This window comes from Lynx rufus, unplaced genomic scaffold, assembly GCF_022079265.1.
Source record: "Lynx rufus isolate CCGP_SWC_20201006 ecotype Redwood Valley unplaced genomic scaffold, mLynRuf1.p SCAF_4, whole genome shotgun sequence".
Lineage (NCBI taxonomy): Eukaryota > Metazoa > Chordata > Mammalia > Carnivora > Felidae > Lynx > Lynx rufus.
The window spans coordinates 78,139,297-78,156,574 of record NW_025814856.1 but is presented as its reverse complement, the minus strand read 5'-3'; the positions used below and the strand labels follow the sequence as shown (position 1 = coordinate 78,156,574).

General features: G+C 35.7%; 1 protein-coding gene across 3 annotated transcripts in view; it reads right to left on the bottom strand.

Moving 5' to 3' along the window:
* The window catches only part of COG5 (component of oligomeric golgi complex 5), a 322,331-nt gene that overhangs the window by 46,558 nt on the left and 258,495 nt on the right, over positions 1–17,278 (bottom strand). For all 3 annotated transcript variants that reach the window (XM_047095454.1, XM_047095453.1, XM_047095455.1), the window contains exon 15: positions 996–1,106. In XM_047095454.1, coding sequence (XP_046951410.1) covers positions 996–1,106 — 111 coding nt within the window. The remainder of the gene's footprint in view (positions 1–995; positions 1,107–17,278) is intronic.

The window sequence follows — 17,278 nt, the reverse complement described above, 5'->3', positions numbered from 1 at the left end:
ATTGCAGTCTAATTAGAGTAATAATAAAGGGAATGGAAAATACATGATTTATATTTTTTATTTACTTTTGTTTTTTACTTACTCTTCTGAGGTTTGTTAATAAACCTTTAAAATATATTCTGCTTAATGTGTGACATACACTTTTTTGTAAACTCCTAATTGATAAAAGGACTTGTTAAAATTCTAAGTAACTGAACAGTCACTGATAATTATTCTAAAATACAATTTAGCATATTAAAGCTCAAATTAAAGGTCATGTTTTCAAGAATGTCATCTAATCTTTAGCCTTCTTCAGGTCCTCTATTTCTCTACTTGCTAAATATTTTGGAAATGGTTTATAGAGAATAAACACAAGCTACTCAAAAGTCAAAGATTGGGTTGAAAGTGTAGCTTTCCTGGTAATTATAAATACAATTCATCTTAGAAATAATATATGGTCACCAACAAATTAAAGTTCATCATTAAAAATTACATCAGCAACACAACAGCAAAAAAAAAAAATCCATCTTCTATTTTCAAGTAGCCATCAGTTATTATACCATAAAAATGCACTGTTTAGGCAGCTCCTTCCCCCTATTTTGGGGCAAAGATAGAACCTTTCCAACATGTTGGAGGGATTAAGAGTTCTCATTTTGTCATTAGCTTTGCTATAATTTACTACCACCCACATGATATCAAATTATGCTTTTTAATAGGTATGAAATAGTATGATTTACCCTTAAATCATTTGCTCAATAAACTTGATTATACCAACCAAGCCTGATGATCTAGAGTTCTTAGGCTTTAAACCAAGTATATAAACAAAAAGTCACACAAATGATAAAGGCCAGAGTCAATAACTGTTTAAAAAGAATTCATTCCACAGCTTATTTCACACTCACCACGTTTTCATTGCTTTCTTTTGCAAAAAATTAAATAATAATTCATTGTCTATTTGAGGCAAACAGAAAGAAGTTGAAATTAAAAGAACTTAATTAAAATAAAATAAAGGTTACCTTTGTTACTGATTGGTGTAACTTATACAGTGAATTCACTACTGCCACATTTCTTCTCTGCCCTTCTGTAAGAGGCCCAATCACCTGACTTGCATCTCCTTGTGTGGACAGCTGTAAGAATTCAACACAAATAGAAATTACCAAAATGGCAGTTCATTTATAACTGGGAAGAAGCTCATGTCCCCTGACCAAAACAAAAAACAAAAAAATGTTAACTGGTAACTTCAGATCGAACATTGGAGACTTTAGGCACAACCAGGAACCTCTATAGAGAGGAAACCCAATCATCGTGCCCAAGAAGAACACCCTCCATCACTTCAGAGCTGATGGACCCCGGAGGCACATGTGACCTAAAAGCCCAGTGTGTGCTGTTATTTTCATACATCAGCATAGCACTCCTAGGACATACCTTCTGGCAGCTGCCAATATTCTACTCAAAAACTCAGAAATAAGCCATCAAAAGGAAAAAAAAAAAGTAAATGAAGGGAGGGAAGGAGGAACGAATAAAAATAAACCTACATCCTATGTACATCTGGCAGCCATCATAATATGCTCTGAAATGGGTGGTGAAGAGAGGGTTTTACTTTCATTTTTATAGATTAAATTCTTTCAAAAAAAAGATAGTTAAGATTATACTGTATATGGACAGTCAGTACAAGTGGTATTAAGAACTTTTTATTCCTCACCTTTTAAAAATAATTTTTTAATGTTTATATTTATTTTTGAGAGAGAGAGATAGAGCATGAGCAGGGGAGGGGCAGAGAGAGAGGGAGACACAGAATCTAAAGGAGGCTCCATGCTTGGAGCTAACAGCACAGAGCCCTACACGGGGCTCAAACCCACGAGCCATGAGGTCATCAACTGAGCCAAAGTCAGTTACTCAACAGACTGAGCCACTCAGGCGCCCTTTCACTCCTCTCCCCTTTAATTTACTTCTGAATATATGAGTTTTAGGACATGTAATGCTTTACAGAGTTAATCTAGACTTCTTACAGCTTGATCTAAGAAAATAATCTACATATAAACTATTTTCATATTGATCAGATTTTAATCCAGTCCTCTGTAATGATGGTTTCTTAAAGGTGAATTAAATCTGAGTAGGACAAATAAAAAATGATCTAAGTAAACTCTGTAAATGTGTATGCAGATCTCAACATACGAAAAACTGGCCTTTTAGGAGAGCTGAAACTAAGAGTATCTTCTGTTAGAGTGAGTCAAATAAAATCTGGGAGAAAGAAATACTATTTTGCTTTCTACTTTCCTATGACGAACACACACACACAAACATTTAAAAAAATTAAACTCAATGCCCATTTTATCAATTCCTACTTATGATAATAAAATATTTAAAAATATGAAAATTTGCAATTAAAATGAAGGGAATATTCCTTTGTTAATGTTACAACCCATGACAATGGCTACTAAGTCAACATGGGGCTTTTTGACATCAAGTTAAAGAGCTCCAATTTCTTTTGCCTTTCCTCATGGACCTGGTCACCAACTTCCAATCAAGTTGAACTCTAAAATTGGACAATAAAGTGGCAGTGGTTAGTGGCATCAGTGGTTATGGCAGACTCAGGGTGTCAGATGCTAAATATATATCCATCTGCAAAGGGCATTTAAAAGTTATCAGTTCCAGCTATACAATTTTTTTAAAGATTTTATCTTTAAGCAATCTCTAAACCCAACATGGGGCTCAAACTCACATCCCAGAGATCAAGAGTTACATGCTCTTCCGACTGAGCTATCCAAGAGCCCCTAGCTATACAATTTTTAAAAATCCAATCTTGGGGTGCCTTGGTGGCTCAGTCAGTTGGGCGTCCAAAACAAAAACACATGTTCATATAAAAACATGTATACAAATGTTCATAGCAACATTGTTCCATAGTGTAATAGACCAAAAATGAAAACAACCCAAACGTCAACTAATAAATGGATAAATAAGACGTAGTATATTCATACAAGGAACATTACTAAGCAAAAAAAAAAAAAAAAAAAAAAAAAAAAAAAAAGAATGAAGCTCTGATACCTGCTAAAACGTGGATGAACTGCAAACATTTGAAATAAAAGAAGCCAGTCACAAAAGGCCACATATGGAATGATTACATTTACATGAAATACCCAGAGATAAAAAGTAGATTAGTAATAAGGGGATGAGGAAAGAAGGGTAAACATGAAATGACTGCTGATGGGTAGGAGGTTTCTTGTGGGGTAAGAAAATGTTCTAAATTTGATTGTGAATATACTAAAAACCACTGAATCGTACACTTTAAATGGGTGAATTATATTGTAATAAAACTTTTTTAAAAAGTATAGAAAGAAAAATCCCCAACTTTAAGAGTTATGTGCTAGATGCCCTGAGCCTTGTAAAAATGAAGACTAAGACATGACAGCTAAGTTAGAGACCTACAAAGTTCTGCAAAGAAAACATTATATTTGGAAGAGCGAAACACTAATGATATAAAAGAACTAAAGATGAAATATCACTGTGCCAAAAATAAGGAACAAAATTCAAATATCAAAGTGAAAATAGAACACTAGAAGATTGGAAATTTAAGATAATCCACTGCTTATCTTGGTCTCACAGCACAAAATACAGTGAGCCCAACACCTGAGCTCGGTATATCACTTCGTCCCTCTCGAACACCACTCCTGTCATAATTGTTTTGGGGAAATAATTTCAAATTTACAAAATGTTACAAATATAAGGAGTACTCTTAGACACTTTACCCAGATGTACTTATTAACATTTCATCCCATTTGATTTATTGTTTGTATTTTCTCTCTCTTACATACAACGTATAATTCTTTTCCTGAATCATACATACATTATATTATAGCCCTTTGCCCCTAAATATTTCAGTGGGTACTTCATAAGAAGATGGCCACTTCACTACAAAATCTGAGTTATAAACTTCATAAATTTATGTCAATCCAATACTTCTATGTGGAATGTGCTATGTCTCCAAGGAGATGTGGTTCATTTTAGTGAAGGTGGTGTTAGAGACCAAGATCTGGGTAGTAGGGGTACTTATTCCTGTAGTAACTCTTGATTAATCCAATATTTATACAGATGATCCTTCCAATATGCTGGGTTCTTAATTCCTTCTCTTCCATTTAAGGTTAAAAGAACTATACAGTGAACACTCATATACAGATAACCTATTAACATTCTTTAATTTGCTTTATATCACATATCTATCCTTCAACACATTTGATATTTTTCATTCATTTCAAATAATTTTCAGACATCAACACTCAACCATGTGGATAATTAGCTAGAATTCAGTATTCACTTACAGCTTATTTTTTTCCTCTTGAGGAAAAACTTATGTATAATGAAATGCGGACCTTAAGTGCACAATTCAATGAGATGTGGTAAATGGTTTTACTTGTGTGATACTATCACTCTAGAAGTTTCCTTCATTCCACTTCCCAGTCAACTCCCACCCTACCCTGGAGAGACATCCACTATTGTGATTCAATTAGCCTTGGCTTTAAGGAGGACTGCATTCAGAGACCATACGGGAAGGTATTTTTAATGAGCTCCAAAGACAATGTTTCACAGATTATTCAGTCTTTTATGAGCCCCTGCTGCCACTGTGCTGTTCTTCTTGGGATAAAGAATGTACTTTTGCTTACACATACTGTTTTCAAAAACGCTAAAAGTCATACACAATTAAATTTTCCTGACATTTTATTATGGACACTTGAAAGACTTGTACACTGAATACCCATATACTGCCTAGATTCCATAATTAACATTTTATAATACTTGCTTATGCTATCCATACATAGATCCATTTTGTATTTTTTTAAGTTTATTTATTTAGAGAGACACACACACAGTGGGAGTGGGGGAGGGACTGAGACACTTCCAAGCAGGCTCTGCACTGTCAGTGTAGGGCCTGATCCCACAAACCATGAGATCGTGACCTGAGCCAAAATCAAGAGTTGGACGTTTAATAGTTTTGTATTTTTGATGTATCTCAAAATAACTTGTAGACATTAGTATACTTATTACCCCTGACTTTACTGCAATAATTAGTTTTGCCTATTCTGTATCTTTATATAAAGTTTTTTGTGCATGTATGTGTGTGCAAAGTTTCTTTCACTCAGATAATGTTTCTGGTTTTCACTTGTGTTTGTTCCTTTTTATTGTTGTGTAGTATTCCACTGCGTGAACTGATCAGAGTTTGTTTTATCCATTCTCTTATTGCTCCCAGAATGTCTGGAACAATATAATCCTTGACTCAAATCTAAGCAGACTTGCCTCGAAACACTTGCTAGCTGAGTAACTAACTTGTGCCTTTAGCTTCTCCATACGTAACACAGAACAGATACTACAGCTGATAGCAAAGTATGCTCCATTTTTATCTCCAATTTTATGTCTTGTTCTAATTTTCTTCTCACATGTCTTTGCTTGGTCCTTTCTCCTGCCATCAAGCCTCCAAGCTCTTCCCTATGTCTGCACTGGCTAGGGATGAGAGGCACAGATTAGGACTGAGGAATCCAAACGAAAAGCCAATGAAGCTGCCTGGAGTTACAGAGTAAATATTGGCTCCTTTTGGTTTGTGGAAAACATGCATTTTACATAGAGAAGGCATTCTCTATTTCTAAATTTTCTACCCATCTTGAGCCATTTTGACTTTCGCTGTTTTAAGCTACTTCCTTCACTTCAACTCCTTAAAACTGACTTTTCACTAATTCAAGTACATGTTCAGCAAGGCCTCTTAATGCAGAAGGTGTTCATTAGGTATCTGCCGAATGACTGAAGGGCCAGAGTAATGGTTTCTTGTTGCCTTTTCAAAGTCTACCTTATTTGAGATGAATACAACTTGTATGGAGGTGCAGAAACACAGCTTTTGGCTGTAAAGCGTAAGGAACTAGGGGACCAGAAAGGTGGGAACCATAAGAGAACCACATTCTTAACTATGAGAAGCATACATACTGGTGAATCATGTTACACTATCTAATACAGTCTGGAAAGATGTCAGAAATCGAGAGTTGCATTTGAGTTTTAAAAATCTCTCTCTCACACACACATGCACGCACACATGGAATCCAAAGGCTAAACAAATCTTTAATAACCAAATAGTTCCTAGGCACAAATGAGAGGATATATTATTCATTTTTAATTATCTGAAGAAAAAAATTTTCAGAAATTATAATTCGTACATCTGCTCACTAGGAACATTGTGTGAATTCAGTGCACAAGACACAAAGATAAACTATACAGTTAACATGAAGAATGTTTCTATGTATTTGTTAGCTTACAGAAAAAATGACCAAGATTTCCCTAACATCACAGCTGAGGGGTAGAAGTAAAAGAAGTAAAACTGATACTTCATGAGGTGAACTGGATAACAGCTTTAAATTTCTATTCATTGAATCTACTGAAAATTACTCTTGGGGAATTATCAAGTTGGTGACTCAGAAGAATGTCTAAAAAGAATAATAAGATACATTAATGATTTGTTATGAATTATGAAAGGTAAAGTTACTTTCCAGATGTTATGGAAATACCACTTGTACTTTATTTATCTATAATTTCCATTACTGCTAAAGTAATGTCAAGACTACAGGATAACTCCTTTTTATGTATATTTGTTCATAATTCTTCTAAATATTTCTTGGCAAGCATACATAAAACAAATGAGAAAAAGGTATGTATTAGAATTCTGTAAGTTTAGAGAACAGTGTAAAATGTGTGTACTAATCTAAAATGCTTCCCCAAATGAAAATGAGTCAAAACATTTTTATACTTATATATATACTTATGTACTTATGGCAGATATTTTTAACAAAACCTTTGAAAGGTTCTGGGGCACCTGGGTGGCTCAGTCGGCTGAACGTCTGACTCTTGGTTTTGGCTCAGATCATGATCTCCTGATTCATGGGATTGAGCCTTGCATCAGGCTCTGTGCTAACAGCATGGAGCCTGCTTTGGATTCTCTCTGTCCCTTTCTCTGCCCCTGCCCTGCTTGCACTTGCATGTGCATGCTCTTGCTCTCAAAATAAATAAATAAACTTAGAAAAAAAAGCTTTGACAGGTTCTGATAAACCATGATGTCTATACAGTAAAACCTTGGTTTGCAAACATAATTCATTCTGGAAACATGCTTGTAATCCAAAGCACTCATATATCAAAGTGCATTTCAAGCAAGAACCATTGGCTCAGGTGTGATCATGTGACATTCAGCATCATATACTATTCATACTGCAAGACATCGCTCATTTTTCAGGTTAAAACTTATTAGAAATGTTTGCCTGTCTTGCAGAACAAGTTACTTGCAATCCAAGGTTTTAACTGTACTTATTTTTCTGAAAGTGGTGACCATGACTGCATTATAATAACCAAATTAATTTTTAATAAGAAGTCTATATTAACTTAAGATCTTCTAATACATGCTTTCTATCCAATTTGGGGGTACACAGCAAAGAGTACATACAAAAAGGCAAATATTATCACTGTTATTATTTTAATGAAAAGTATAAAGAGCAAATATCTGGCTCTCAGACTGTCTCTTCCCCTCCCACACATATAGAAGACATCAGTAATCAAGGGGCCCTGTTATGGTCTAACAACACAGTGCTCCAGGCAGCAACTACCAATCTCTTTAGACCTGGGGGAGAAACTGATTTGTAATCCCTGATCTATGTAACAGTAGTTGTTTTGGACATATGGTCCAATGATTCTAAGTGTATTCATCCAAATGTTTTCTAGGTCAAGAGATGCTAATGAGCAATATATTCCAACAGCCTTAAAGCTGCTATATCCTTACTTATCCCACTATCAGAAATGTATCTTAAGAAAATAATAAAATTATATGCACAAAGATAATGTTATTTATTAGTCCGAAGCTGTGTTGTAAGGTGTATCATAATTCTTATACCTTCCAGGTAAATTGTGCTTTTTCTCATTTTATGACACGCCCCCCCCCCCAATCTCTAATAATGGTGTTTTGCTTCAGAATATATTTTGTCTGATGTGGTTACAGTTATTTTCATCAGTTCTTATCTAATTTGTATTGGCCTGAAATATTTTTTCTCCATTCCTTTACTTTCATCCTTTACATGTTCTTATCGATGAGGGATAGAAATAGGAAAATGTTCACCTTTAGCCCAGAAGGCTGACCTATGGCCTGCGTAGTACTGATAAGGATCAAACATGTACTGGTTGCTACATTCTTTTCATTTTATTTTTTTAACATTTAATTATTTTTGAGAAAGAGAGAGAGAGAAAGAGCACAAGCAGGGAAATGGCAGAGAGAGGAGGAGGAGACACAGAATCCGAAGCAGCTCCAGGCTCTGAGCTGTCAGCACACAGCCCGACACGGGGCTGGAACTCACAGACCAGGAGATCATGACCTGAGTTGAAGTAGGATGCTCAACCAACTGGGCCACCCAGGCACCCCTGGTTGCTACATTCTTTTTTGCTGTGTGTGTGGTCATGATCTCCTGGTCTGTGAGTTCCAGCCCCGTGTCGGGCTGTGTGCGGACAGCTCAGAGCCTGGAGCTGCTTCGGATTCTGTGTCTCCTCCTCCTCTCTCTGCCATTTCCCTGCTTGTGCTCTCTCTCTCTCTATATATACACACACACACACACACACACACACACACATACATACACACGCGCGCGCGGGCGCGCGTGCGCGCACACGAGCAGGGGAGGAGCAGAGAGATGGAGACAGAATCTGAAGCAGGCTCCAGGCTCCAAGCTGTTGGCACAGAGCCCGACATGGGGCTCAAACTCAAGAACCATGAGATCATGACCTGAGCTGAAGTCGGACACCTGACCAACTGAGCCACCCAGGCATCCCTGGTTGCTACATTCTTAAAGGATCTCATGACTGCCTATACATCCTACTGAGAGTTAATATTGAGCTGAATGATAAGCACCAGAGAAATCTTGCTAAAGTAGTTTTATCAGTAAAAATTCAAAAACAACATTTATGATCTAATACTGTACATCCCCTCCCCCTTGAGCACTAAGCATATAAGCACAGCTTCATACAGCACTCCTAGGTCCTGTCCCGGTGCTATAATAAAAGCACCTTTTTCCACCACAAACGTCTCAAGAACTCTTTCTTGACAATTCACTCCTTGGACCCACATTGCGTATGTTTTTACATGGGTCACACAAAAGCTAAATTTAGTTATCGATTCCACCCAAATTGAGAAATGTCAGTGGCCAGTTTAGTTACATTTATTGTGATCAATGATTGAAATTCATCTTACTATGTACTTCTCATAGGATTTTTTGCTTCCTTTTATTCTGTTCATTTCTGAGCCTTTTATTGAACTAACACTTTTCTCTTTTATCAATTTTTCCATCAGTTCACTTAGAAGTTATATATTCTATTTCTACTCTTTCAGTGGTCATAATTAAATTGTTAAAATTCATATTCAATGTAACTCAAAATATCTCCAGTTTTATAATCTTCCTGAATAATAAAAGCATTTTAGAATGCTTTAAAATTCATTACCCCTTCTCATTTCAAACTTTAATGTGGACTAATATTTTCATTCTATCTAGTTATATATGTCCCAAATTAGTCACTATTACTTCTTGTTTTATGCAATTAAGGCTTGAGTTTACCTACACGTTTACCAATTGCTCCTGCTATTACTTCTTGCATTTCAATCCTTCCTTTTGAGTTAGATTTCCTCCTTTTGTGTACAACCACGAAATGGCTGGCTTCTGTCTCACTCACAGTGAAGGCCAAACTTCCTACTATATTCTTCAAGGGCTGGCATCATCTAGAGTTAAGGTCACAGACTTTCAAGGATATTAGATTGGGTCACAGGAATTCCAGGAGAATAAGTCTCTAGGTCTCTCAGTATTCTGGAATACAGGCACAGAAGCCAGGCTGAAGAAGCAGGGTCCTTTAGAACTAGAGGCTCTGGTTCAAACTCCTTCAACAGCTACAAGACTTCTGTTGGCTTTTAAGCCACTTGTACCTGCCTCCTCAAACCCACTCAGTGTGATCAGTCCCTCTGGGTGCTAATTAAATGATTTCTACAAGTTAAAAACCTGCATATGGTAAAAACTGAAACAGAACTAACTTAGAAATATAAACTGAAGACCAAATGTTCTCTCTCCACATCTTTAGTCCCACTCTTCAGTTATACACTAACAGTTTCTTGTGGTGACCTTCCAGGAAAGAAAGAAAAGAGAGAAAGAAAAAAGAAAAAGCTTAAAACGACATTTATTTTTATTGTCTCTTTTACTTACAGGTGGGACTACTAAATGTTCTATTTTCACCTTCTTTTTCCAGCCTAATATCATGTCTTAGGGAGTTTTCCAAATTAGCACATAGAAGTCTTCAAAGCACTACCAATTATTTCCCTCATTACTTTCCTCACTAATTTGGAACCAACCTCTCAAACTATCAATATTTTCTTGAAGCGTTTTCTATAGATTCTTGAGAGAAAAAGGAAAGGGGTTTGAATTCCCCAGAGCTCAATATTCCTTGTCATTACTGTCAATCTTTGAAGGCTATCAGAATGATTACAGTTAGAAATTCAATCTCCCAACTAAACAGGGTTCTCAGCAAAGAGAGTAGTCACATATGTTTTCTTTTACAAAAGTAAAAATACGACATCTACACCCAAGATGTCTTTTACACACACACACACACACACACACACACACACACACACACACACACACCCTTTATTTTCTCCAAACTTCCAATGTACAGCATATTAGATTTAGTTTTGGTTAGTTTATTTTAGGAAGTTCTTAAATGTTTAAACTGGGGAGAGGTGGGTGGTTGGTGAACTAGGGAAGAAAAACAAGCACTTCTACTTTTCCTGATCTCAGTCCTTTTTCACTTTTTTCCTAAGATTCATTTATTAAATATTTAGAGGTTCACTATAACTTATAAAAGCCTCCATATTCTTTCAAGTCCTAGACTGAACGATTAATCTCCTATAAAGCTAAGATACACCCATGTGCCACCTATACACCTACCTTTACAGTACTTTATAAGTATTTTTAATTGAAATATAAAATCAAGATAGAAATGTTTAAAAACAATCAGTATGCATTTTTGCTTTTAATTCCTTTGCCTTTGGAAATGTGTCAAGGAAAACATTGCTGCGGCTGAGGTCAGAGAGGTTTTTTCCTGCTTTCTCCTCTAGGATTTTGGTGCTTTCCTGTCTCACATTCAGGTCCTTTATCCATTTTGAGTTTATTTTTGTGAATGCTGTAAGAAAGTGGTCTAGTTTCATTCGTCTGCATGTTGCTGTCCAGTTCTTCCAGCACCATTTGTTAAATAGACTGTCTTTTTTCCATTGGATATTCTTTCCTGCTTTGTCGAAGATTAGTTGGCCATACTTTTGTGGGTCCAATTCTGGAGTCTCTATTCTATTCCATTGGTCTATGTGTCTTTTTGTGCCAATACCATGCTGTCTTGGTGATTACAGCTTTGTAGTAGAGGCTAAAGTCTGGGATTGTGATGCCTCCCACTTTGGTCGTCTTCTTCAATATTACTTTGGCTGTTTGGGGTCTTTTGTGGTTCCATACAAATTTTAGGATTGCTTGTTCTAGCTTCGAGAAGAATGCTGGTGCAATTTTGATTGGGACTGCACTGCATGTGTCGATTGCTTTGGGTAGTATTGATATTTTAACACTATTTATTCTTCCAATCCATGAGCACAGAATGTTTTTCCATTTCTTTGTATCTTCTTCAATTTCCTTCATAAGCTTTCTATAGTTTTCAGCATACAGATCTTTTACATCTTTGGTTAGATTTAGTCCTAGGTATTTTATGATTCTTGGTGCAGTTGTGAATGGAATCAGTTTCTTTGTCTTTCTGTTGCATCATTGTTAGTGTATAAGAATGCAACTGATTTCTGTACATTGATTTTGTATCCTGCGATCTCATGAAGATAAAAAGCTTCTGCACTGCAAAGGAAACAATCAACAAAACTAAAAGGCAACCAACGGAATGGAAAAAGATATCTGCAAATGACATATCAGACAAAGGGCTAGTATCCAAAATCTATAAAGAGCTCACCAAACTCCACACCCAAAAAACAAATAATCCAGTGAAGAAATGGGCAGTAAGCATGAATAGACACTTCTCTGAAGAAGACATCCAGATGGCCAACAGGCATATGAAAAGATGCTCAACGTCGCTCCTCATCAGGGAAATACAAATCAAAACCACACTGAGATACCACCTCATGCCAGTCAGAGTGGCTAAAATGAACAAATCAGGAGACTATAGATGCTGGTGAGGATGTGGAGAAACGGGAACCCTCTTGCACTGCTGGTGGGAATGCAAACTGGTGCAGCCGCTCTGGAAAACAGTGTGGAGGTTCCTCAAAAAATTAGAAATAGATCTACCCTATGACCCAGCAATAGCACTGCTAGGAATTTACCCAAGGATACAGGAGTGCTGATGCATAGGGGCACTTGTACCCCAAAGTTTATAGCAGCACTGTCAACAATAGCCAAATTATGGAGAGCTGAAATGTCCATCAACTGATGAATGGATAAAGAAATTGTGGTTTATATACACAATTGAATGCTATGTGGCAATGAGAAAGAATGAAATATGGCCTTTTGTAGCAACTTGGATGGAACTGGAGAGTGTGATGCTAAGTGAAATAAGTCACACAGAGAAAGACAGATACCATATGTTTTCACTCTTATGTGGATCCTGAGAAACTTAACAGAAGACCATGGGGGAGGAGAAGGAAAAAAAAAAAGTTAGACAGGGAGGGAGTCAAACCGTAAGAGGCTCTTGAAAATGAGAACAACCTGAGGGTTGATGGGGCGTGCAAGGGAAGGGAGGGTGGGTGATAGTTATTGAGGAGGGCACCTGTTGGGATGAGCACTGAGTGTTGTATGGAAACCAATTTGACAATAAATTTCATATTAAATAAGTAGGTAAATAAATAAATAAAACCAGTGTACAGATAAATGAACGATTATAAATCAAAAACTCTCGTAAACACAGACAAAAAGTTTGAACATTATCAGCACTCCAAAAACTCAATCATCTCCTTCCTCCTATAAAGTGACTTCTTTATATAATCATTTGGGACATATTATTTCATATATAATAAATATATATATATTTGTATTTTGTTCAACATTATGTTTGTGAGATTCATCCACGTAGGACTGTATGTAAGCTGTAGTCTCCTTCTTTTTCAATATTGTACAGCATTCCACTGATGAATATCTCAGAATTTATGTAGCTGTTCTCTTGATGGGCATTTGGGTTGTTTCCATTTTGAGGCTCTTACAAAAAATGCTGCTAAACACATCTCATGGTGTACATGTGTAGGTATTTCTATTAGGTTTCCCTTTCATATTTAGATCTAAATTCTACCTAAAATTGATTTCTGTCTTTGGTGAGGGCCAACTTTTTTTTTTTCCACAAGACTATCAAAATAACTCATCATCACTTACCAAAAAGACCACCCTTTCCCCACTGCTGTCCACTGTCATCTCTGTCGCACAAGAAGTGACAGTATACTTGTGGGGCTGTTTCTCTAACCTTGTGCTAATACATCATCATCACCATTACTGCAGGTTTCTAATGGATCTTGCTATCAGTAGAACAAATATGTCTGCATTGGTAAAAAGCATATTGTTACAATGAACCTACAGATCAATTTTGGAAGAACTGACATGTTTACGACACTGAGTCGTCCAATCTATGAATAGAGTATGTGCCGTCATTTATTTCTTTAATTTCTCTCAATATGACTTACAGTTTTCAGTGTAGTCTTGCCCATGTTTTCTCAAACTATTCATAGAAACATGTTATTTTCTGATGCCATTATAAATAGTGTTTTTAAAAAATTCTATTTTCTGTTTGTAGCTGGCAAACATAAATAGTTGATTTTTGTATAACTTGAGTATGAAGGAGTTTGGGACATGCCACTCCAAAATATGCTGCTCTTGTATATTATTTCAGGTTGAAGTCACTGAAAAATAGCAAATACAAGCAGACTGGCTTTCTCTGAATTCGCTGTCATCTGCCCAAAAGCACGTCCTCCAAAAGGAACTCAACCATCATAAAATCCTCTGCCTAAAAGTTTTATCAACCAGGGAAGATTGACTCTTATCACAAACAGTAAGTAGCCATCACACCTATACAAACTTTGTCATAAACTATCATTTCTGCTGCCTATTCTTGTAAGGTCCTCATCATCTTTTCTAGAAATCATTCATTCTACCCTAAGTAGCCTATATCCATCCCTCTTTCTTTCCCCCTATTAAGACATTATATAGTTTGTGACAAACAAATACTTGGGAGATTTTCTAGATACTTTTCAGTTATTTCAGAAGGAGGGATTATAGACTTTTTTGAAATATGTGAAATTTTCCTCAAAAAAATTCACACGTCATAATAATATTTGATAATTTCCTGAGATTCACAGATGTCCTGTAATTTCTTCACAGACCTCCTAGATTAACAATTCCTATCCTAAGATACCGAAAAGTGATATAAAGATAAGTGTCCAAGAAGGACAAAAAAGATTTTCTTAATTTCTAACACAGTACGCTTTCCAAATACACCTTTTTAGGTATGTCTTAGAAAATATTCTAAACTGGCACAACTTCCTACTAACGAGTTGAGTAAAAAAGTTGCCCAAAAGTGTGCTATGTGCTTGATAAATTAAAGGATAATTTAAAAAAACATCAATTTTTCTAAGATGTAAATGAGTTCTTTTGTATTCAAATGCAGCAAACTTCAGTTTGCATCCTAATTTTTAAAGGGACTGTTTATGTGTCTTTTCCCCTTCCTCTCTCTGATTGTCCCAAGTGTTTGGGGTTTAGAGTTGTCCTTTCAACCATGCCTCCCTCTCTGCCATAGTCACCACATCTCTCCATTTCACAATCAGACCTGGGCTCGTGGCTCAGAAATCCCATCGCATTGGAATACTGCAGATCTCATTCCTGTGTTTTGACCTTAGTTCCATTTACCAGTCAATCTTGCCTCGTATCCCCCTAGCTGGTACCTATAGCAGCCTTAAGAGGTTAATGTAGGTTTTCTTTGTATCTTATTTGTGAGTAAGGCTATCTTTACTCTATGTGTATCTGTATGTCTGAGTGTGCTGGGTAGGAAGGAGGGTGCACTGAGTGAATGAATCAAAGCCTTACCTTGACTAAATGCTGACAACTTTCTCTCCCAGAAACATATTTTCAAAAAGAATAATTTTGAAGTGTACATTAGGGAATTAAAATACACTCAAATACCCTGGAACAGGGATAAGAATAAAAGCTCTTTTTGATCATTAATATGCTTGAAAAGATGTAAAAGCTCTACAGTGCTAAAACTTCTAATTTGAGTAAAAATGGATGGGGTAATTCAGACTAATCCTGTCAGCAAGAACACCTTGAAAAAGTGAATAATATGTTTTAAAAATCTTCATGGTATCGAAGTGCTAACAGGGCAGTGAAAAATTATGAAGCAAGATTCAATTGCCTAATTTCTTTTCAAGTCTCTACTACTTCTATTTCCTGTAGTATGGAAAAGTCTATTGTTCAGAGACTGAAGACACACCACATTTTGAAATTAAGGAAAAAATAAATATATTTTGTAACAAAAGAAAGAAAAAACACAAGAGGAAAAATATTTATTTGGATATTATATACTGTAGTAATGAAAAAATGTTTAGGGCAATAAAGACTAGAAAATTTGATAAGGGGTCAAAATATATATCATCAAATGAAGTACACAGAGAAAGGCTCATGAGTTTCTAAAGTAATAGTAACATTAGTTAAAATCATTAAGTTAATTATGATAGTGATAAATTTCTATTTTCTGGCTAAGAAACTGATATTGGATGCCATAAAAATTTAATATACACATAGGAGAAAATATTTGCCAATCATGTATCATAAGAGGTTATTATCCTAAATATATAAAGAATTCATACAACCCAACAGCAAAAAAGAAAAAATCTGATTAGAGATTAGATCTGAAGAGACATTTTTCTGAGGACGGCACTTAGATAGTCAACAGGACATTAAAAGGTGCTCAACATCACTAATCATCGTAGAAATACACATCAAAACCACAATGAGATATCATACCTCATACCTGTTAGAGTGGCTGGTATCAAAAAGACAAAGAATAACAAGGTGAGGATGTGGAAGAAAAGGCAACCTTTGGGCACTGTGGTGGCAATATAAATTATGGAAAACTTTCTGGAAGTTTCTCAAAAAATTAAAAATAGAACTATCATATGGATCCTGCAATTCTACTTCTTGGAGTATTTACTCCAAGAAAATAAAATCATTATCTTGAAAAGATATCTGCACTCCTATGTTCATCGTAGCATGATTTACACTAGCCAAGACATAGAAACAACCTAAGTATCCATTCATGAATGGATAAAGAACATGTGAGAGAGAGAGAGAGAGAGATCACATATATATGCAATGCAATACTATTCAGCCATTAAAAAGGAAGGAAATCCTGTCATTTGTGACAACATGGATAGACCTTATGAGCATTATGCTAAGTAAAATAAACAAGACAGAGAATCAATACTGTGTTATCATAGATACAAAGAACAGATTGGTGATTACTAGAGGCAGGGGTGGGGACAAAATGGGTGAAAATAGTCCAAAGAATACAACATTCCTATTATAAGATAAATAAGTCCTAGAAATATAACATAAAGTAGGGGGACTATAGTTAACAATACTGTATTGTACATTTGAAAGCTGTTAAGAGAATAAATCTTAAAAGTTCTAACCACAGGAGAGGCAAGTGGCTGTGCACCTAAAACTGATATAGTTTACCCTAGAATGGTATGGGTTTGAACTGTGCGGGTCCACTTACACATATATTTTTTTTCTGATAAATACAGTACTGTAAGTGTATCTTCTCTTCCTTATGATTTTCTTAACAACATTTCATTTTCTCTAGTTTACTTTATTCTTAAAGAATATAGTATATGTATATATAACATTCAAAATGTGTTAATTGATTGTTATTTATTTATATGTTTACGTTTAACATAACATAAACATTGACTTATGTTGTATGACTAAGGATCTGGTCAACAGTAGGTTATTAGTAGTTAAGTTTTTTAAGTTTTTAGGGAGTGAAAAGTTATATGCAGATTTTCAACTCCATTTTTTATAGCTCAAAATAAATACATATGTAAATAAGTACTTGTATATTCTGCTTTAAACATTTTTTTAATGTTTATTTATTTTTGAGAGACAGTGAGAGAGATAGAACATGAGCAGTGGAGGGGCAGAGAGAGAGGGAGACACAGAATCCCAAGCAGGCTCCA